Source organism: Alosa alosa, chromosome 11 (genome assembly GCF_017589495.1).
Source record: "Alosa alosa isolate M-15738 ecotype Scorff River chromosome 11, AALO_Geno_1.1, whole genome shotgun sequence".
NCBI classification, from domain to species: Eukaryota; Metazoa; Chordata; class Actinopteri; order Clupeiformes; family Clupeidae; genus Alosa; species Alosa alosa.
Genome location: NC_063199.1, coordinates 17,480,027 through 17,500,933, shown reverse-complemented (window position 1 = coordinate 17,500,933; position 20,907 = coordinate 17,480,027). Strand labels below are relative to the sequence as shown.

Here is a 20,907-nt window from a genome sequence, read left to right as displayed (position 1 = left end):
GTGAGGACGAGGATGGGAGGATGGGAGGTGGACCCCTGATCGACCTGAGGGGGGCGCTCCTTTCTCTCATTTTTCTCTGTCACGCTTTCTCTCTCTCTCTCTCTTTCCCTCTTTCTCCTTCACTCCCCCTCTTCCCTAGTTTCCTTCTCTTTCTCAGTCGTTGTCTCTCTCCTCTCTCTCTCTCTCTCTCTCTTACACGTTAAGGAAAAGAAAGGGTGCAGTGACTGAGCAAGAAAACAAAAAAAGGAGATAAGAGATTGAAATAGGGAAGATAAATGGATCATGTTAATTCTCATTCGCTTTGAAGAATGTATTCCTTTGTCTGAAATAAAAGAAATCGCTGTCGTTTTGCATATAGAAAAGCAGCCCTCGCCACTCCTCAGGCCCACATGAGCACACACACACACACACACACACACACACACACACACACACACACACACACACACACACACACACACACTCTATCCCCAGCCTTGGTTTGGTCCACAGGCCACGGTTTTGTTCACACTTGTCATCTAGGCGCCTGAGCTCCCACGGAAGTAATAAATCCATCCTCGTTTGCAGCTGTCAATCAAAATTTGATGGGTATGTGTGTGTGGGTTAGACAGAGGGAGAGGAATCGGCAGATGTGGCAATGGTTTCGGGGGGGGGGCGGGGGGGTGTAGGGGGAAGGGTGGTTGACATGTTCTCTCCACTGACCTGGAGATGACGGTCACTTGGGGAGGAACAGTGAGGGCATGAAGGTGGGGGTATTTGGAGAAAGAGCGGGTTGGTGGGGGGATTTGGGGAAAGAGCATCGGCTTCATCACGTTCCATCAGTCCAGCCCACCATGACGGCTGAGAAGACAAGGGTGTGGTGCAAAGACAGTAGTGACACACACACACACACACACACACACACACACACACACACACACACACAGGGGATGTAAAGGGAGTGACAGGCAGTAGAGGCCAAGGCATGAGTTGACTGACATCTGTTTCTGAGATTTTTTTCTCTCTGTATGCCACTCTGGTTCACTGGGTCATTCAACCACTTTGGCTGTTTTAATAAATAAAAAAACATATTTTGAGCGTTTTGTATCGTACAGAGTGATTTGCATTGTCATCGTCCTCAGCCCCACCCAAAGCGAATTGTGCGCCTTTTTTCGCTTTCTTTCTCTGATGCCTTTCTTTCTCTCTCTTTCACTTTCTCTGCATCTTGCCATCTCTCACTTTCTCTCCCATCATCCTCTTACATTCTCTCTTGCTTTCACCATTCAGTCATTTTTTTTTTTTTTGGTTGATTTTTCTTTTTCTGCCTCTCTGTATTCTCCCTCTGGCTCATTTATTCCTTCGCTTTCTTTCTCTCGTTCTCTAGTGTTCCGTTTCGATCTTTCGCCTCGCTCTCCTCTCCGTCTTTGCCACTCGCTCGCCAAGGCGTCCCCCACCCCCACTCTGATACGGCTGCCAGTGCCTCTCCCAACCCCCAGACAGTTTGTGAGTGTGTGTGTGTGTGCACGAGTTCGGTGTGTGTGTGCGTGTGCGTGTATGTGTATGTCCGTGTATGGATGTGTGCGTCAAAGCGTGTTTGCATACATGTGTTTGAGTGCTAGATTACGCAAGAGTGTGTGTGTGTGTGTGTGTGTGTGTGTGTGTGTGTGACTACGCTGTCCACGGCCCCACTTGTCAAGGCTGGCTGCTTGTATCAGTATGTAGCTTTTTTCGCAGAGAAACAAGCTTACTGCCTATATGCAGGGAAGTGATGTACATGTGTGTCTGCGCAAATGTACTATAGTTTGCACACAAACATGTGCATGTGTCTACGCCACTGTTCGGTGACACAGCAATTTATTTGGTCCCATCACAATTAAGTTGCAGAAGAGGCGTGAACCCAGATGACCTCTCAATGCTGCAGAGATGTAGAAAGTCATCTGTGGGTCCTTGCATGATAGCCTCACCATGAGCCATTTTCTGCCCTCTTTTAAACGCGCAGAAGCGGAGTCTTGCGCCCGCTGTGTCTTTGTTCGTGTTACGACGAGGCCGTTGGCTGTCGACGCCCCGCATATCCAGCTGATTTCAATCTGCACACCGAGGAGGGCGCAGGAAAAGCACAGACTCCCGAGCCGCTTGCCCCCGTGGCGGCGGAGCGAATGCAAGACGGGGGAAGGCGAGCGGTGAACGGCGAACAGAAAAAGCGGCAGATAGGGTGTGTCCATCAGGCGCCTGGGAGGCGTGCGGCTTTGCACCGTTGCAAAAGGGGCCTGGTGTCGGCTCCGACATCCTCCTCTTCCCCATTCTCCACACGATTACAAAGAATCCGCTTGGAATCAGTAGATTATTTAGTTGCCTGGTGATTATTATTTGTTTATTTGGTGTTCATTGTGTTTATTTATTTGATCTGGGGAACATTCCAGAACATGCGTGGAGACTGCACATAGGAGGCAGATTGGACCGTTGCGCATAGCTGCGCCCATTTCTGCTCCGCATTAGATGCCTGGGTGGAATAGCGTTCCACGTACATTTTTAGCTGCACTGGTGATAATGATAGTGATTCTGTACTGATTGCCTGTGGAGCTAACAGCCAGAGAGAGAGAGAGCGAGAGAAAGAGAGAGAGGGATGGGAGAGAAGGAGAGAGAGAGAAAGAAGGGGAGGCAGGCAGGGAAAGAGAGTAGAAAAGTAAGAAATTGAAAGAGAAATGGAGAGAATGATGGAGAGAAATTGTGGCACTCAGAGGTAGAGAGAGAAAGAGAGCAAGAGTGAGGGGGAGGGAAAGAGAGAGGGAAGGAGGGAAGGCTCTGCGGGCTCTGGAGTGGAAAGTAGGCTGCGGCGAGTCTTAACCCCCCGGCCATGTTTCTCCTTACAGGGCTTCCTGAAGAACGAGAGGGACAATGCACTGCTCTCCGCCATCGAAGAGTCCCGACGCAGGGTGAGTTGCACTCCATCCATCCATCCATCCTTCCCTTCATGCTCTCTTTCTCCTGTCCATCCCTTTCTCCCTTTATTCTTTCTTTCTCTCATCCTGTCTATTCATCCATCGTTCCTTTATTCTTCCTCTCTCCTCTGTCCATACCTCCATCCATTTATCCTTTCTCATCTTTTTTTCTCCACCTGCCCTTCCATCCATCCATCCATCCATCCATCCATCCCTCATTTCCTTTCCTTTTTCTTTTTTTCTCTCTATCCATCACTTCAAGTCCCTGTGCCCCACCCTGTTCTACACATGACCTCTTCATTTCCCTCCAGTGAGCCATTGCCTATCCTCACTCTCTCTCTCACACACACACACACAGACACACACATACACACACACACACACAAACACACGGTAAATTGTAAATGCCTGTCTTCCTTAGTTTATAACAAATAGACAGAGAAAAGATAAAGGAGCTGATGGCATTGTCAGACACCCCCTCCCACCCGACCTCCTGGGTCAATAGCCATTATGGGTTTATTCCCCTCATCAGGGGTGCCAAAATAGAAAGCACTCACCTGTTCTCAGTGGCCTGAGCGAGGTCAATACCTCTCTCATCCCTTTCCACAACTCTCCTCTCCCCTCTTAGAGCCCTCATTACTGCCCACACAACCCCAGCTAATGTCCTTCGACACTCAACGCTGTCTCCTGACCTTGCCACACACACACGCACACATTCATACACTTATGCTGCTCACATACATTATCATACACCACACACACACACACACACACACACTGTTCTCATGCAATATCACATGCGCGAATGAACACTCAGAGAGAGAGAAACTCATGCTGTTCATACATAAATTCATACATAAACCATTTTCTCCATTAAACATATTGTTAGTGTGTACAGGCACTGCACTGCTACACCATTCCTGCACACACACACACACACACACACACACACACACACGCGCACCATTCCTGCACATGGAGACACTGCACTGCACTGCTGATGCACTGCACCCCACCCAGGGAAAGCGAACAATAGGACATACTATAAAACAGGATAATACACTCTTCCTGGTCCAGCCGTGATAACTGCACCCTGGAAAATTGCTCCGGGGAAATAAATTGGGGAGGGGGTGGAGGGTGTAAAAACAACAAATGCAAGTCGTCCCCCAACACACACACACACACACACGCACGCACACACACTAAATGAATGCGGAATGAGCAAACCCAGTCCCCTGATAAGAGGAGGGTGCGTTTAGCATGACAAAAGAGCGGCGTGGGAGGCTGTAATTGTGTCTCAGGCAGGTACGCGGAGGACCACACTGGCATGGCAGCACTTCAGTGCACTTCTTCACACAACCAACATTTGCCCCCGCTGGCTCACCTTGAGCTAATATTAGCCCCCTGCCCTGCCCAAATCATTTGCTCTTCCTCCTCTCTCCTCCTGCCCAAATCACTTCCTCTTCCTCCTCTCTCCTCCTGCCCTGGTGGAGTTGGGAGCCTGTTTAATTAGGAAAGCGAGCAATTATCACCGGGCAATCCGCAGGGACGACGCAAAATAGACAGAGGTCTGGATTTAATCAGGTTGTGGGCTAAATCTGCAGCAGCCGTGGCTACAGACCCACATAGTGTTACATGCCACACTCCTTACCCACCTTTAGGCACACACACACACACACACACACACACACACACACACACACACACACACACACAAGCACTCTAACTTCACAAAGCCAGACCCACTTTAAGGGCTTGAATAGCCATGAAGTTGCTCTGCACACATGCAGCTCGGGTGGTGTGTGTGTGTGTGCGTGCATGTGTGTGTGCGTGTGTGTGTGTGTGTGTGTCTTCAGCTCTTAGATCCACACACTGGCAGCACTCACACCACCACGTTTTGCTATTTTTAATGTGTCACATGTTCTGTACCCTATTTATTCAGTGGGGGGTTTGAAGTCCCTCCTGCTCTGTTCTCACCATCTCTTTTTCTTGGTCTCATTCTTCTCTCTCTCTTTCTGTCCTTCTTTGTCTTTTCTTCTCCTCCGTTGGGTCCGTTTTCTCTCCCCTCCCTTGGTCCATCTCTGTCATCTCCCTTTCCCCTGCTCCCTTTCTCTCTCTGTCTCCTCCTCCACCCACTCTCACTCCCACTACCGCTTTATCGCCCACTCTATCTTGCCATCTTCCCTCTCTTCCTCCTCCTCTCTCTCCCTCCTCTCTCCCTCTTCTCCCTCGTCTCTCTTCCTCCTCTCTCTCTCTCTCTCCTTCCTCTCTCTCTCTCTCTCCTTTCTTTCTCTCTCTCTCTCTCTCTCTCTCCCTCCCTCCTCTCTCTCTCTCTCCTCTCTCTCTCTCACTCTCCAACTCTCTCTAACTCTATCCCCCTTTCTGATTCTTTTTCTCTCTCTCTCTCTCCTTCCTCTCTCTCCCTCCTCTCTCCCTCTTCTCTCTCTCTCTCTTCCTCCTCTCTCTCTCTCTCCTTCCTCTCTCTCTCTCTCTCTCTCCCTCCTCTCTCTCTCCTCTATCTCACTCTCCAACTCTCTCTAACTCTATCCCCCTTTCTGATTCTGATTCTTTTTCTCTCTCTCTCTCCTTCCTCTCTCTCTCTCTCCCTCCTCTCTCTTTCTCACTCTCCAACTCTTTCTAACTCTATCTCCCTTTCTGCTTCTGATTCTTGTTCTCTCTCTCCATCCCTCCATGTCTCGGTCTCTATGTCAGACGTTCCTGTTGGCGGAGGAGTACCACAGGGAGTCGATGCTGGTGCAGTGGGAGCAGGTGAAGCAGAGGGTGCTGCACACACTGCTGGGGGCTGAGGAGGATGCGCTGGACTTCAGCCAGGACGTGGAGGTCTGACACACACACATACACACACACATACATACATACATACATACACACAATTTCTCAAATATGCATCATACACAAATTATACACTCACATGCCTGCGCACACATCCATACACGCATACACTACACTGGAAGTCAAACACTATATACACACACACACATACACACACACAGACATGTATGAATTCACAAACGTGCATCATGGTGTGTATTGCACCAAACATCACTCATATGCACATACAGTTGTGCTCATAAGTTTACATACCCTGTACATACACATGCTAAAGTTGACTTAAAAGACTTGACTTTCTTTGTGAATGAATAATGTATTGTAAATAAATAAATAATAAAAAATATATAAATACATGTTCTTTCTTAAAATACAGGGGCCATAAGTATATATACCCCTATGTTAAATTCCCATAGTGGCCGATTTTTATTTTTTATTAAAGGCCAGTTATTTCTTGGATCCAGGATACTCTGCATCCTGATAAAGTTCCCTTGGCCTTTGGAATTAAAATAGCCCCACATCATCACATATCCTTCACCATATCTCACAATTGGCATGGGGTACTTTCCATGAGATCATCTCTCAATGCAAATCAAACCAGCTATTAGGCCTACAGAAATAAAACCGTGCCAATCTCTAGGTACAGTATGGTGAAGGGTATGTGATGATGTGGGGCCATTTTAGCACTGGTGCACAAGTGGCATTTTAATAATACATCCACAAACTATACCCCCCTCGCTGTCCCTGGACTCTGCCGGTCACCTCCCTCCACACACCCTGCGGCTTAGCATGGCTTATGGGCCTCTGAGCAGCCCATTGGCCCTCAGTGTTGATTGGGAGAGAATTAAACAGTCATCCCTCCATAGGAGTGAAGGAATAGTATAAAGACTCACACACACTCTTCAGAGGGAGAGAGAAGGCTTTTTCTGAGCTGTTTAAGAGTGAGAGAGAAGGAAGGCTTTTTCTGAGCTGTTTAAGAGTGAGAGGGAAGGAAGGCTTTTTCTGAGCTGTTTAAGGTTTTTTTTCTGTTCTCCTGGTGTTTTAATTATTAAGCAGCAGTTAAATTTTCCATGTGTGACCTGCTGTTCCGTGCACAAGCCAAGAGCAACAAACCCACGCGCACACACACACACACACACACACACACACACACACACACACACACACACACACACACACACACACACACACACACTCTCTCTCTCCTCGATTTCTAATCTGCCTTTCTCCAGCTTTGAAAAAAAGAAAAGACGAGTAACAGTCCATCCACCTATTTTTTGCTTTCAAATAAATGTAGAAATTATTCTACTTTCTAATGTGTGAGATGTGGCACATTTCTCTGTGTGCCCGTGTGTGTGTGTGTGTGTGCGCGTGCGCGCGCTTGAGAGGCTTTTGGTTTGCTCTGTGTATTGAGAGTGTATTGTGTCACTCTGTGTGGCTTTGCAAATACAGGTTGCTGCCCCCTAAGCCAGTCCCGCCCTTCAGTTAAACCCATTGAATGGTTCTGTCTGTGTTTCCTCTGAATGTGCTCAATGCTCATTTGGCCCGGGGTCGTGTGTGTGTGTGTGTGTGCGCTATTAGACTGGGTGCACTCATGCACAGTCCCCATTCTTCACTGTAGATTTTATGCTACATTGGCCATCACATTTGAATTGCTCTAGCAGCATGGATTAAAGAGATAAAGACTGTGTGTGTGTCATTCTCTTTGCTTCCCTGTCTCTCACACACACATATAGCTGCAAATACATTAAATTACACACACTGATAAATACAAATATGCCTGTGTGTGGTGTTCTGTTATCCTTTGTGAGGTGAGGTGCAAGTGGATGTGTGCAGTTGAGGTAGTGAAGCCATGTTTACCTCTGCGTCTGCCTCTGTTTGTAGCCCAGCTTTGTCAGCGATGTGGGGGCTCCTGGACGCAGTGCACTGGACAGTGTGGAAGTGTCCTATGCCAGACAGGTGAGTTTTCCAATGTTAGAAAACTACATATCCCATAAACCTTAGCATCAGGAAATGCAATACTTTGTGACTTGTATGAATGATTTCTGTCCTTAAAGCATATTGTTGATGGGATTGAATCCGACCCGAGGTCATTTCCTGGTCCCACTGCATCTCTCCTACTTCCTCTCGTTTCCGGTCACTCTCTACTGTCCCCTCCAATTAAAGGCAAAAAGCGCAAAAACATCTACATTAAAATCTACTATAAAATGTAAAAATACATATAAATATATATAAACATAAAAATCCTGAATATGTGAAGATCCTTTTGGGTTTTATAACACTATACACAGTTATGTTTATTTGCTAGTCTTTCAGATAGCTAACCAAGTGCAATAAGACCCTACAAACCCCGCCATGCCCTGATAGCTGTTGACCAGTGGGTGGTGTAATTGGTTCGGCCGATGTCAGGCGCATGCATATTGATCAAAGCGATTGATTAGCTGGCAGAAAGCATGCTGGGACATTTCCGCTTCACCAAGAGCAGTAGCTTGTCTCCCGTTTCGCCTCGTCCTCCGGTTCTCTCGTTATCCGTTATCTGTTTCATTTGGACCTTCTCGTCTTTTGTTCTATTATTTGACCTCTTCGTTGCTCCTGTGGCCATGTGCAGACACATCGCGTGCGGCGTCGTCTTCCTGATCTTCATGATCCTCTTCGACGACCTCTTTAACTTACTCATCGTTGTGGCGTTGTTTTTGATCTTCCATTACTTCACCTCGTCGTCCTCGTAGCCCCAGCGGAGCGGAGGAGGGCAGGGGCAGGGGCGATTGGGGTGATCCTCGTTGCCCTTTCCCCTTCTGTCCCTGGGGCTCAGCAGCTGCCGATCAATCTGCCCCCTCCGCTATCCCCATGTATCCCTGCCCCCTCTCCCTGTACCCACCGCTCACCCCGATGCCCTTGTGTCACCCTCAGATCTATGTTTTTAACGAGAAGGTCATCAATGGCCATGTGCAGCCCAGCCTTGGAGACCTGTGCTCTTCTGTGGCCGACAACCTGGACGACAAGGTGAGAGAGACCTCTCAGCATCTCAGCAGTGCAGGACAGTGGAGGCTCGGAAACTTAACACGGTCTACGCAGTCTAGTTTAAAAGCTGATGAAAGCAGAAAGATGGCCAAACAGAAAAAAAAATGTATGATTGTTGATTGCTGTTTCTTTTGGAATATGTAATGTTATTATAGCCTTTTAACATTCCATATGCATCACTACTCAGAGATATCCCAGAAATTAATTGTTATATAGAAAAGCGTTATTAACTGGAATAATTAAGTGTGTGCGAGAGCGCCATACGTGTGTACTTTGCTAATGTTGTGTTCCTGTGTCTGTGCATCCAGAACGTGTCGGACATGTGGCTGATGGTGAAGCAGATGACGGACGTGCTCCTCGTGCCGGCCAAGGACACGCTCAAGAGTCGCACAGCAGTGGACATGCAGATGGCCTTCGTCCGGCAGGCGCTACAGTTCTTGGAGAACAGGTGACTGGACTGTCTCATTGTAATGCTGTTGAATTTTTTCTGTGAACAAAAGATGCTTTATTATCGCCTTATATCTCATATCTACACTGCAAAAACTGCTTATCTAATAAAATCTAACCAAGTTATTAATCTTATATTAAGATCAAAAAATCTAGTTAATATTATTTTCAGTATAAAGAGACGTACCTAGCTCTTTCTTCAAAATAATTTGACTTAATTTAAAAGAGTTTGACTCCTTTTAAGACGTTTCATCCTGAAAACGAGCAAATTTGTCTGCCATTGCCACTGCCAAATTAGTACATTTTAGTAAATCCTTAAAATAAGTCAAAGTCTTCCTAAATTAAGTCCAAATGATCTTTTGAGAGAGTGCTAGGTAAGTCTCTTCACACTAAAAACAATCCCATGTGTGGACATGTGCACATTGTAATGTGTTGAAATCCGCAGGATCTTGTTAGATCTGCAGCTCATTTTCATTCTCTATCCCTTCTTTCCTCCTCTCTCTCCCCCTATCTCCTCTCTCTCCATCAGCTATAAGAACTACACCATGGTGACGGTGTTTGGGAACCTGCACCAGGCTCAGCTTGGCGGTGTACCTGGCACCTACCAGCTGGTGCGGAGCTTCCTCAACATCAAACTCCCCGGCCCTATGCCAGGCATGCAGGTATGTAATGCTCACACACACACACACACACACACACACACACACACACACAGACGCTGACACAAACTGTCTGTTATTCTGAGGCTATTTGTGATATACACTATGTTCCTGCTTGTGTGTCATGTGCTAACGGTGTGTGTGCGTGTGTGTGTCCACCTGCAGGACGATGAGGTGGAGGGCCATCCGGTGTGGGCGCTGATCTATTACTGCCTGCGGTGCGGAGACCTGCACGCAGCCATGCAGGTGGTGAACAGAGCCCAACACCAGCTCGGGGACTTCAAGACCTGGTTCCAGGAGTACATGAACAGCCCAGACCGCCGGTAAGCCTGGACCCTCACAGTCACACGCTCAGCTGCAGCACCAGAGTCCCAGGATGTCCATTGTTCCCTCTCTCTCTGTCTGTCTCTATCTCTCTGTCTCTCTCCTCACCCCCCCTCTCTCTCTCTCCTCAACCTCTCTCTCACTCTCTCTCTCTCTCTCTCCTCATCCCCCTCTCTCTCTCTCTCTCTCTCTCTCTCTCTCTCTCTTTTTTCTCCTCAACCTCTCGCTCTCCTCAACCTCTCTCTCTCTCTCCTCATCCCCCCTCTCTCTCTCTTTCTCCTCAACCTCTCTCCTCAACCTCACTCTCTCTCTCCACATCCCCCCTCTCTCTCTCCTCAACCTCTCTCTCTCTCTCTCTCTCTCCTCATCCCTTTCTTCTCTCTCTCCAGTCTGGCTCCAGCCACGGAGAACAAGCTGCGACTGCATTACCGTCGCGTGCTGCGGAACAGTGCTGACCCCTACAAGCGCGCCGTCTACTGCCTCATCGGCAAGTGCGACATCGCCGACAACCACGGAGAGGTGGCAGACAAGACGGAAGACTACCTGTGGCTCAAGGTGAGCCAAGCCGCTGAGACACACACACACACAGTCTGTGTAAACTTCAACTCCCAGAGCCTCTGCTGTGTCTGTAATAGGCTATGGAAGGAGGTCCCATCATCTGAATTCAGAGGGAATGAAATGTGTGTGAGATGGGAATCAGTCATTTGAGGCCCAGACAGGTGCAGGGGTGAAGGGGATGGGTTTAACCTGAGGTGACGTTTCTGTTCCCCTTGACACTCCCAATTCACCTCAAATGGAATTTTGGCCTAGGATTACCGTGTGTGTGTGTGTGTGTGTGTGTGTGTGTGTGTGTGTGTGTGAGCACACGCACTCGGGAGACATATCCTCTTAAGCTGAATGTGGTTGGTGTGAACAGGTGTGCCCCGAGGTGGCGTTGTGCCTGTGTCCCCCTCTGCTCACCTGTGTCCCCCTCTGCTCACCTGTGTCCCCCTCTGCTCACCTGTCCCCTCCGTCCTCCAGCTGAACCAGGTGTGCTTTGACGACGACGGCAGCAGCTCCCCACAGGACCGTCTGACCCTGGCCCAGCTTCAGAAGCAGCTGCTGGAGGACTATGGTGAGCTGCCTTCTGTGTGTGTGTGTGTGTGGTTGTATGGGGGAGACTAAGGGGAGCCCAAATGCACCAGTGAAGGAATTAACGCTGGCTTGACAGTGAGGCTTAACAGTCATCCGCTGCCACCAGCCCCCCGAAAGGGGGGCGGGGGGGGGGCAGCATGAGCAGGCGGAAAGAGCCCTGCTGTGTCCCTCTTCAAATCTGCCAGTCACAGATAAGTCTGAATACCAGCGTGCACTCACTCTCACTGCTTAAGTCCCACCGCTTGTTTTAAGGGGAAAAAAAGGAGAAAGAGAGGGACGTAAAGGAAGAAAAAAGAGAGAGAGAGAAAACGGGAATGAGGCTCCCTCCTTTCTCACCTGCGTGGTGAGTCATACTCTTATCGGTGCCTCTGCTTTTAACATTACAAGACGCTCCGCGTGCGCTCGCCGATAAAGAGAAAGGAGGAGAGAGGGAGGGAAAAGAAGAGAGGAAAAGCAGAACCTTTCAGAAGAGTAGCTGAGCCATTAACTTTTATGCAAAGTCGCAGGGCTTTTTTCTCCTCGCTTCCCCAATCAAGCTATTTTAAAGCCCCCACCTTAAAGAGTGGAGGGGAGGGGAGCGGATTATTTCAAATGGCCCTGCTTAATCACCTCCTTGTCGGAGGAATCCATTTGCTGCACTGAGCTCCAGCTCTCTCTCTCCGCGTTCAGTGCTTTTAATAGGCTCATTTCCAGCCGTCTGAACTCTTTTTTTCCTGATTCCCTTTCTACCCTCTCTGACCTTACATGACCTTAAACATCTGCAGTCACAGCACTCAGCTGGAGTGTGTCGTAGAGTTTCGTTTTTCGAGCTCCCCTCCAAGGAAACGCATGCTCAGTGCTTAGTGTGCTCATTAGCAACAATCTCAACTCTTTTTTTTTTTTTCCTGCTTCTTTTCCTGCGCTCTTGCTCTCTGTGCTCACCCTTGCAGAACCCTGACTGTTTTCCTCCTCTCTTGGAGCCTCCTTCCTAAGGTGTGTGTGTGTGTGTCTGTCTGTGTGGGAGTGGGAGTCCTTGAATCAGGGTTGAAAATTAAGCTTTTATAATATGAACATTTACCAGCTAGTAAATAATTTCTGTCATCATTAAATCTACCAGCCACTTTCATATTTAACAAGCATTTGTCTGGTGCCAGGTCCATATCTCAATCCTTGATGCATGTGATGGCTCAATTAAAGTCAAAGTCAAAGTCTGCTTTATTGTCAATTTCTTCACATGCCAAGACATACTAAGAGATCGAAATTACGTTTCTCCCACGATCCCACGGTGGAGACAAGACATATTTTACCAATTAAGTCCACAGACAAACATAACATTCAGTAAACAATAAAAAGTAAATAAGAAGGCACATACAATGAAGAAATAAGAGCAGCAAAATTGGGTTGAAATTGTGCACAATTGCGTATAATAGTGCAAAAGTCAGGCCAATAAATGGCTGAGGTAGTTCTGTTTGATCTAAGTAAGCAAGTGGCATAGTGGTGCAAGTTATGTAAGAGCAGCAGAAGTGTGTTGTGTTTTCAGGACAACAGGACAACAACAACAAGTTGCAAAGTGTGCAAGTGTTCAAGTGGAGTAGTGCAGCCATTGTGGGTCCATTAAAGTGGTATTAAACTTGAAGCGTCTTCTCTCTCTCTTTCTCCCCAAGGCGAGTCCCACTTCTCGGCGAGCCAGCAGCCGTTCCTGTACTTCCAGGTGCTGTTCCTGACGGCGCAGTTCGAGGCGGCCGTGGCCTTCCTGTTCCGCGTGGAGCGGCTGAGGAGCCACGCCGTGCACGTGGCCCTGGTGCTCTACGAGCTCAAGCTCCTGCTCAAGTCGTCCGGACAGAGCGCCCAGCTGCGTGAGTACACCGGGGATCGGGGGAGGGGGAGGATGAAATTGAGAATGATGAAGGTTGTAATTTTGCACGTGCATGCCTGGTGCTCTATGACCTCAATCTCCTGCTCAAGTCATCTGGAAAGAGCGTCCATTTGCGCTGAAGGATGCTACCCGCTCTTTACCCATGCTGGCTTTAAAGCAGACACTTTGTGCAGTGCAGTGTAGTGAAGTGTGTTTGTGTGTGTGTGTGTGTGTGTGTGCTTCAGTGAGCCAGGAGCCTGGAGACCCTCCCATGGTGCGGCGACTCAACTTCATCAGGCTGCTCATGCTCTACACACGCAAGTTTGAGTCCACTGACCCCAGAGAGGCCCTGCAGTACTTCTACTTTTTAAGGTGCTACACACATATTCTCACACACCTTCTCACACACACACACACACACACACACACACACACACACACATCATTTACACACTCTCACACTCACTCACCTAGTCTCACATGTGTAGCATAAGACTGTATTGTAGTCTTTACTTGTCGTATGTATAGGCACACATTCATAACCCCTCATTGGCACCTGTAGTGTGGCAGATTCATGAATACTTTCAGTAGTGATACAGAAAAGCAATGATGCACACACAGGTATGCACACTCATACATGCACACATAAGCCCTTAACTCTATAGTGGTACGCGCACACATGAGACTCACACGCACGCACGCACACGAACACGTTCACACAAAATCCATAAAGAGTGCTCTCTGCTCGTGAGTGTGTTATCCGGCACAGGAGGGTGTTGGATCTGAAAGGCCTGTTTCTTAAGAGACGCTCGGAGGCTTAAATGGAAAGTCTTGCGGGGATAAAACGGTGTCAGGCAGTCGAGGGGATGGGGGGGTCGTGAATTACTTAGGAGAGCCGGGAAATGTCATATGAATAATGCAAGCAGCTTTCACAGAAATGTGTGTGTGTGTGTGTGTGTATATGTCTCTATTTGTCGGAAAAGCCGTTTCCGATGGTTCCTGTGGCTCTGGGCTGTGGGTGGCTTGGGCTTCAGGAGTGATGATGGGCGTGGTTTTTTGGAGTGTGTGTGTGTCTGTGTGTCTCTCTGTGTGTGCCTGTGTATGTATGTATGCGTGTGTGTCAGGGAAGTTATTTTCTGAGAAGTAACTCATGCGTGTCTGTGTCTAATTTTCTCACAGGGAGGAGAAGGACAGTCAAGGAGAGAACATGTTCATGCGCTGTGTCAGTGAGCTGGTCATCGAAAGTCGAGAGGTGTGTGTGTGTGTGTGATTGTGTGCTCATGCTTTTGTGTGTTAGTGTGTGTAAATGTGCAGTGAATGGCTTGTTCACATTAGTCTTTTTGTGTGAATTAGATTAGCATACCCTCCTAACTGTGTGCGTCCCTCTCATTTATCAACAGTTTGATATGCTTCTGGGAAGACTTGAAAAAGACGGAAGCCGAAAGGTGGGTCTTTTATGCTCCTTGTCAGCATTATCTGGCCAACGGCACAATGTTTTCCTGCGATCTTTCCGCTTCATCAAACAGAAAGCTCCCCACAACTTTTTTCCCCTTTCTTCTCCCATTGTACTCATTATTGTGTTCATTCATTGTCGCAGCGGAGAAAAGAGGAGAAAAAACAAAGCAGAGAGATGCTTTTGTCTGGGAGAGTTCTAAGGCACACAGTGTTCCATTGTTCCCCATCACCTCGGAACGTCAGAATGCCCATTTGTATTCTGCGCCCTCTAACAGCTGTTTGTGCCTCTTTCTGTTCCACAGCCCGGGGTGATTGACAAGTTTGCCGGCGACACGCGGGCCATCATCACCAAGGTGGCATCAGAGGCAGAGAACAAGGGCCTGTTTGAGGAGGCAGTCAAGCTCTACGAGCTGGCAAAGGTAATGCACTCCTAGGCCCCATTCTGACTGCAAGAGACTGTTAATGTCATTCAGCGACTGCAGGCAAAATAAATGGCGGCGAAACATTGTGTACATCGCTGAAGAGAGGAGCAAGAACCGCATGTCTGTGGAGGGCGAGGCAGGGTAAGAGGATGGAACCGTAGGCTGGTGATGGGTGTGGTTGTCACGACCATGGAGGAAGTGCCAGGATCGACCGCGGGCTCCGCAGTGCAGCGCAGCATACGCACGCTGGCACCACTCTGCGGTCCACTTAATCAGATGAAACAGGACACAGAGAGAGGGAGAAACCGAGAAGGACAAATCAGATGCGAAATCGACTAATGTGTTTTATGTTACTGCTACTCTTAATGCTTAAATGTCTTTTAAATAGCTTGCCTTTTGGTTTCCTCTTCTAATGAATTTTTATGAGAATAGGGAAACATCTTACCTGAGCAGAAAGGTCCTGCCCTCGTTTTCACAGATTATGTCAAGTGTCGTGATTTAGAATAATTTTGAAGCATATTTATGACACATCATTCAAGATGAGAATGAATGTAAATGTTTCTAAGTTCAAATATATTAAATTGTTAATTGTACATTTTCAATAAAAACAGTCATAGGCAAGTTAAGTTTCAAGATAAAACCAAAAAATACAGGTTTCATGCATTCACTTCTCTGTGAAATTTCTCAATGTAGGGAAATAATTCAGCTGGTACATCTCAATAGAGAGGGTGATATTCTGCCATGCCATCACACAGCGTTCTCCCATAATTGGCCTCTCTCTGAGTTGTGTGCCTGAGCAATCCTCAAGCCTTTTCTCTTTCCTTTTTTTGCGCAGAACCCGGATAAGGTTCTGGAGCTGATGAACCGGCTCCTGAGTCCCGTTGTGGCCCAGATCAGCGCCCCGCAGTCCAATAAGGAGCGGCTGAGGAACATGGCCGTCGCCATCGCAGAGCGGTCAGTGACCCCTCCCACACCTGAAGTCATTACACTAGCACTTAATACTTAATTAGTCATTATACTAGTCACTTAATAGTTATTTCACTAGTACTTAATTAGTCATTAGTCATTATACTAGTCACTTAATAGTCATTTCACTAGTACTTAATACTTAATTTGGTTCTTCTATCAAATCTATGTTGTTGCAAGTTAATATTAGTTAGAGCCAGTTACATGCACAACACTATGCACATGTAATGTAATATAATCATCAATCGTTTTGCTTAATTTCAATAAAAGCATTTGAAATGAATCCTCATGGGTTCAGCCAGGCAGCATTGGGACTCAGTCAAACCCTTCCAGGTGGTTTATGTATAAATGAAAGACTGTGCTTCTAGTTCAGCTGAGAGTTTTGTGTGTGTGTGTGTGTGTGCGATGGCTCAGGTATCGGACCAGTGGCGTGGCCGGGGAGAAGTCTGTGGACAGCACCTTCTACCTGCTGCTGGACCTCACCACCTTCTTTGACGAGTACCACGCCGGTCATATTGACCAGGCTTACGACGTAAGACCACAGGCACCATCCCAGCCAACATGAATGAGTCTTGTCTGCTCAGAATGTGGTGATGCTTATCCCTCCATCGCTCTCCTTCTCTCTCTCTCTCTCTCTCTCTCTCTCTCTCTCTCTCTCTCTCTCTCTCTCTCTCTCTCTCTTTCTCTCTTTCTTTCTCTCTCAGATCATCGAGAGGCTAAAGTTGGTGCCCCTCAGTCAGGACAGTGTGGAGGAGAGGATAGCAGCCTTTCGCAACTTCAGCGATGAGGTTAGATTCACTACCTTTACCTTCCTTTGCCAAATTAGTTCAATCTAGAATGTAGGGAGTTCTTTAAATATCTTATGGTTTTGGGCTTTTACCGCAGGATACGCCATGCGGGACTTGGCTTGCTTTACCATCAGTGTTTGCCACTGCCATCTGTCATTGCATCGAAACCTGCTTTTGTTCTCTGAACTTCCCATGGATAACAATCAGTCATTACAAGGCATTCGACTCCAGCACATAATTATTGCTCTTCATTGTCATTCCTCTCTGCTTGCAGGTGCGGCACAATTTGTCCGAGGTTCTTCTGGCCACCATGAACATCCTTTACACGCAGTACAAGCGCCTGAAGGGGGCAGCAGCAGGCACCCCTGGAAGACCACAGCGTCCCATAGAGGACAGAGACTCGGTAAGCAAGAGGGGCAGGAGTTGATTGACAACCCACCCAGCTTTTTTATGCATTTTAGCCATCTACTTGGCCGTCACGGCTTGGCTGTTACTGATGCACTGCATGAGATGGTAAAGGATAAAATTGTCTTAACAAAATCTGTTTGCCATGACAACAGGGATAAGAAAGAATTACAGTAATAATTGCAATCAGAATTTCTAAATAAAATCCATGGAATTATAGAATTATAAACCTCACCCATCAGCCACAATGTATAATGACACACAAGGCAGTAATAATCATATTAACTAGCAGTATGATATGTACCCAATAGATTAAAAAGAAGAAAAAAAATCAATTGAGTAGTGTCTTGTTTGTTTGAGTAGTGAGTATAACTATGTCATGTGTCTACCCAGTAATCACAGTGAAGTCATCCTGCCAGTGCTAAGTGATGAAAATAAATAGCATGCACAACTTGTTTCATGCTTCATAACAAGCTCCATGCTAAATTCCGTGTGTTGTGAGCGAGTTGTAACTGTTGTCTCTGTTGTTGGTGCTCTTGTATGTGCAGCAGCTGCGCAGTCAGGCCAGGGCACTGATCACATTCGCCGGGATGATCCCATACCGCATGGCGGGAGACACCAATGCCCGACTGGTCCAGATGGAGGTTCTGATGAACTGATGAGCCCCTCCCACTCCAGAACGCACACATATACACACACACATATACACACACACATATATACACACATATATACACACATATATATACACACACACACACACACACACACACACACACACACACACTGCAGCAGTTTAGTTTTTTGCTCTGTGATGTCTTGCTCTCAGATTTTTCCATTATCCCTCCACACATCCATCATGAGCACCTCCCAACACCCACCCCTCCCCCAGCCTGTCTATGTGGTTGGGTTTGTGCATATTCCCTCTGGTACCTTTTCCCTTCATTGTGTTTTGTTATGTTTGTTTGTATTCTTTTTCATAATTTGAATAAATAAAGATCAACTTTCAGTTTGGTTCTGTTTCTGTTCATTTTCATCTTAAAACCATTTATTGGATCACCCCTTTTTGGTTCTGTCTGTTCCTGTAATGATTAGGATGTCTTTTGGACCCATCCTCAGACAAGGAAGCAGACTTAGTGAAACATCTTGTGTCCAGTAATTGAGCGATCAAGCTGAAGACAGACTCTGCCTTTCCCACTGTTACAGAAAATGAACCTTTTTTACTGCAGTGATGTTTTTAAGTTATTGGTTATTTATGTTCTCCAGCTGTTTTGTGTTAGCCATAGTTTCACATGGCAGGGGTGGAGAGAGTTCAACAATGTTCCTTCCAATGTTCCGCCCTGAGTTATGTTGGCGTCCCAATCACTACGGGGGTCTGACAGTCCCTGTAGAGGTGATGATGACTTGCTCATTTGGATTGAGCTTTTTTTGGCAGCTTACAGTACAGCCACCAGAGCAAGATTCGTGAGAATCTCAGAGCCTCCAAGTTTGCTTTGGCAATCCAAATGCAGTACAGAATGTGAATTCATATCTAATTGGGCGAAGTGATTTTAAAAAGGTGTTCTTCAGCGCACAGAGCTATGCAGTCCATTGACCGTTTCTGACTTTGTTTTGCATGTCTGTTATCTGTACATTAAGGGCTAACCTAGATATCTGGCATTGCAAAAACGACCTAAATCTCATTGCCAGCATTGGCTTTTTACCACTACATTTCACCATTAATGGAACTTAATGGACCACTTAAGAAACAGTTTAATACACTTCTACTGTTAAATTGCCAGCAGTCAGCAGAAGTTTATTTTTCTGTTTTCTTCCTCCCCGGTCCCTTACGCTTAATGAAGTTCTTTGGATGGAGCCTCAGTGGGGAGGTGTGTGCTGTGTGTCTCAGTGTGACGGAGCTCCCCCCGGCAGATGGTGCGATGGGAGGAAGATGCCCGCCGAGCACACAGATGGAGGCATTGGCACTGCCACTTCGCCTTGCTGCGGTGCCCGCGTCCTCTCCCGCACCCTCCCTCCTCCTCCTCCTCCTCCCCCACCCTTGCACCCCCTCTCCCACCCCTTGTTGCGCCCTCTCCCAAACACAAACACACTAATCCTGGCTGGTTTTGCATTTCTGACAGAGAGCAGCTGGTGCTAAAGGACAGGTATTACCACTAAGGTGCCTCTCCCCAGCCCAGCACCCTCTTTCTCTCTCTGTAGGTGCAGTGGCTATGACTCCCTGGCAGCTGCATCAGTCTGAGGATGTAGTCTGTAAACGTATCTCATTTTCTGTATGATCTTATTTTCTATCCTATTCGTAACCCTACAATGGGAGCTGAGCTCTGTCTGCCAGTATCATTCCCAGAGTGCTCCTCACAAGCCCTGCTCTCTGGCACTTGGAGTAGGTGCAGTGGCTTTGAGTCTGTGAGTCTCTGGCACCTCCATCAGTCTGAGTGAGGATGTGGTCTGTTGTGTGTGTCTCATGTTCTGGGACAGTGCGTGTATGGTTTCATTTTCTGTCTTTGGGCACTCCAACAGAGGGAGCCGAGCTCAGTTAGCCTGTCAAGAAAGCCTGGACCTGGAGGTGCTCCTGCTGGGTCGTGTTTGTCGCCACCACACACGCCGACGTGTGGGTGGGTGAAGCCAAGATGAACTGAGCCAGGTGTGTGTGCCGCAGCTGGTGTTGTGAATCAGGCCGATGCCACACATCCGCTATAACCCGGCTATTTCACAACACCAGGGTGGCACCACTCCACTGACCGCAAGGCGCCTGCCTGTGTGAAGACGGCCTCCGCAACATCATGTCTCATCGCCAGGGTCAGGATCCAGTGTCAGTTTAGATGATGTTGATGAATAATGTTTGTGAGTTTTAATAAACACAATTTTTTGAAGTAGGCTGTGTGTGCTGTATTCTTGCTTATTTGTACAAATAAAAAAATATCAGAAAAAACCTCAGTAATATAAAACAGTTACACATCATATACGTATAGTACATGACTGGTTAGGGTGTGATTCATGAACACAAAACATGAATGGGATAATGTTAATGTCAATTTTATTTATATAGCGCATTTACAGACGGCTTAGCCACAGTAAAGTGCAATAAATAAATACAGGAAGGCACAAAAACAAAAAGGGCTACAGTTAAAATAAATTAAGAAATGCAGAAAAACATTTAAAACTAAACACTGGGGCATAAAGGGAGACACTAGCCAAAGGCAAGTGAAAAGAGGTGGGTCTTTAAAAGGGACTTAAAAACATTCAGAGACTGAGCTGAACGGATGTGGAGGGGGAGGCAGTTCCAGAGTCTAGGGGCTGCCACTGAAAAGGCTCTGTCCCCGTTTTCAGCCTGGCCCTGGGTTCTTCCAGCCACACTTGGTCTGCTGACCGTAGTGCTCTGGAAGGGGATACAAAACATTTGAGCTACAGTCAAGGACAAAATTATTTATACCCCTGGCAAATATTGATTTAACGTTAATTTTCTCTTTATCAATATTTGTTTTGAAAATGACACTACCACATGCCAAAAGGTTGTATGACAATGTGGTAGAAACATGGAATCAGAAAAAGAAGCATTTTCATCTTTTTTAACATTTTTATGAAAAATGACATGTCTAAAATGATTCATACCCTTTTTAAATAATCAGTGGAAACATCTTTATTTGCCACCACAGGTCTCAAAATGGTTCTTATAATACCTACCAA

General features: G+C 47.1%; 1 protein-coding gene across 3 annotated transcripts in view; it reads left to right on the top strand.

Annotated features, from left to right (window-relative positions):
• Positions 1–18,237, top strand: part of nup93 (nucleoporin 93) — a 32,725-nt gene extending 14,488 nt beyond the window's left edge. For all 3 annotated transcript variants that reach the window (XM_048257822.1, XM_048257823.1, XM_048257824.1), the window contains 20 exons: positions 2,850–2,912; positions 5,631–5,759; positions 7,653–7,727; positions 8,679–8,771; positions 9,098–9,237; positions 9,766–9,898; positions 10,061–10,218; positions 10,609–10,774; positions 11,240–11,333; positions 12,997–13,188; positions 13,433–13,559; positions 14,367–14,439; positions 14,588–14,632; positions 14,945–15,061; positions 15,900–16,018; positions 16,445–16,562; positions 16,735–16,818; positions 17,093–17,221; positions 17,772–17,936; positions 17,967–18,237. In XM_048257822.1, coding sequence (XP_048113779.1) covers positions 2,850–2,912; positions 5,631–5,759; positions 7,653–7,727; positions 8,679–8,771; positions 9,098–9,237; positions 9,766–9,898; positions 10,061–10,218; positions 10,609–10,774; positions 11,240–11,333; positions 12,997–13,188; positions 13,433–13,559; positions 14,367–14,439; positions 14,588–14,632; positions 14,945–15,061; positions 15,900–16,018; positions 16,445–16,562; positions 16,735–16,818; positions 17,093–17,221; positions 17,772–17,882 — 2,166 coding nt within the window. In that variant the 3' untranslated portion in view covers positions 17,883–17,936; positions 17,967–18,237. The remainder of the gene's footprint in view (positions 1–2,849; positions 2,913–5,630; positions 5,760–7,652; positions 7,728–8,678; positions 8,772–9,097; positions 9,238–9,765; positions 9,899–10,060; positions 10,219–10,608; positions 10,775–11,239; positions 11,334–12,996; positions 13,189–13,432; positions 13,560–14,366; positions 14,440–14,587; positions 14,633–14,944; positions 15,062–15,899; positions 16,019–16,444; positions 16,563–16,734; positions 16,819–17,092; positions 17,222–17,771; positions 17,937–17,966) is intronic.
• Positions 18,238–20,907: the final 2,670 nt, after the last annotated feature.